Genomic DNA, 1645 nt, shown 5'->3' with positions numbered 1-1645 from the left:
TTGTGCCTCCTCTCCAATGCAATATGTTGGCAACAAATGGGTGTTTCGAATCAAAGTTTGTGCAAATGGCTCTGTTGAAAGATTTAAAGCTCGTCTAGTGGCTCAAGGTTTTTCGCGGCAGCCTGGAGTGGATTATTTTGAAACTTTTGCTCCTGTAGTAAAGCCTAGTACAGTGCGTTTGGTCTTATCCTTGGCTCTTCAGCGAAATTGGTTCATGCACCAACTCGATGTGTCAACTGCATTCCTTCATGATGAGTTATCTGAGACTGTTTATATGCGTCAACCTAAGGGGTTTGAGCATCCAGATTATCCCCATTATGTCTGCAAATTGCAACGTGCTCTATATGGTCTTAAACAATCTCCGAGGGTTTGGTTCCATTGTCTTGCTCGTTTTCTTCTTGATCTCGGTTTTAAGCAATGTGTTTCGGACCAAAGCATGTTCATTTTTCACTCTGGGGGTGATTGCATTATTCTTTTAATTTATGTGGATGATATAGCTGTTTTTGGTTCTTCAAAGTCCTTAATATCACAATTTATCTCTTTCATGAGTACAGAATTCTCAATGAAGGACTTGGGACAACTTCACTACTTTCTTGGCATTGAGTTAAAACATAACTCTTTGGGACTTCTCTTACTGCAGCGTCGTTACATTACTTCAATTATGCATTGCTTTAAATTGGAGAAGTGTAAACCAGTGCTTACTCCGCTTCATAGTAAGCTTGATTGGAATTCCACCTCTTCTCCTTTGCTTGAAGATCCTTCTATCTATCGTCAAATGGTTGGAAGTCTACAATACTTGTCCTTTACTAGGCCCAGATATTCAATTTGCTGTCAACCTTGCTTCTCAATTCCTTCACCAGCCGAGACAATTGCATTTTCAGGCGATAAAACGGATTTTTCGGTATCTTAGTGGCACCATTGATTGGGGCTTACAGTTGTATAAAAATTCTCCCTTGGCACTTACTGTTTTCTCTAACTCGGATTGGGCTGGTTGTTCAGCCACTAGGCGGTCTACAACTGGATTCTGCATTTTTCTTGGCTCCAACCTCATCTCTTGGTCTGCTAAGAAGCAGCATACTATTGCACGCTCAAATACTGAAGCTGAATATCGAGCTCTTGCTGTTGCAACTGCTGAAGCTACTTGGCTCCAATATATTCTTCGTGATCTTGGCGTTTTTCTTACTTCTACAGTCTCCGCAAAATGTGACAATATTTGAGCCATTCATCTGGCTCACAATCCAGTTTTTCATTCCCGTTCCAAACATGTTGCATTGGATTATCATTTTGTTCGTGAAAAGATTAGCCATGGTGATCTGGTGGTCTCTCATGTTCATACCTCTGAGCAACTTGCAGATCTATTCACCAAAGTATTGCCTTCCACCCATTTTCGTGAGCTAACAGCCAATCTTCACGTTCATTCTTTCCGTTCAGATTGAGGGAGGGTGTTAGCGTTATCTTTTAGTCAATTAGTTGTATTAGGACTTTATTTGAATTATTCTTGTAATTATCCTTTTCACATATTGTTGTAACTTTATCTTATAAATACAAGTCTGGAAAGGTGAGCAATACTCACTCTTTGACGCTTCTCAGTTTATCAATCTCATCTAACATGACTTTGTAATAGTGTAAATTCTTTCGGGAATCA

At 39.8% G+C, this 1645-nt stretch overlaps 1 protein-coding gene across 1 annotated transcript; it reads left to right on the top strand.

Annotated features, from left to right (window-relative positions):
- Positions 1-16: 16 nt before the first annotated feature.
- LOC109221426 (uncharacterized mitochondrial protein AtMg00810-like) lies at positions 17-1217 on the top strand. Its single transcript, XM_019385915.1, has 2 exons — positions 17-778; positions 861-1217. Exons 1-2 carry the CDS (start codon positions 17-19, stop codon positions 1215-1217), a joined length of 1119 nt encoding a protein of 372 aa, XP_019241460.1.
- Positions 1218-1645: the final 428 nt, after the last annotated feature.

Source organism: Nicotiana attenuata, unplaced genomic scaffold (assembly GCF_001879085.1).
Source record: "Nicotiana attenuata strain UT unplaced genomic scaffold, NIATTr2, whole genome shotgun sequence".
NCBI classification, from domain to species: Eukaryota; Viridiplantae; Streptophyta; class Magnoliopsida; order Solanales; family Solanaceae; genus Nicotiana; species Nicotiana attenuata.
This window is presented reverse-complemented; position numbering and strand designations above follow the sequence as displayed.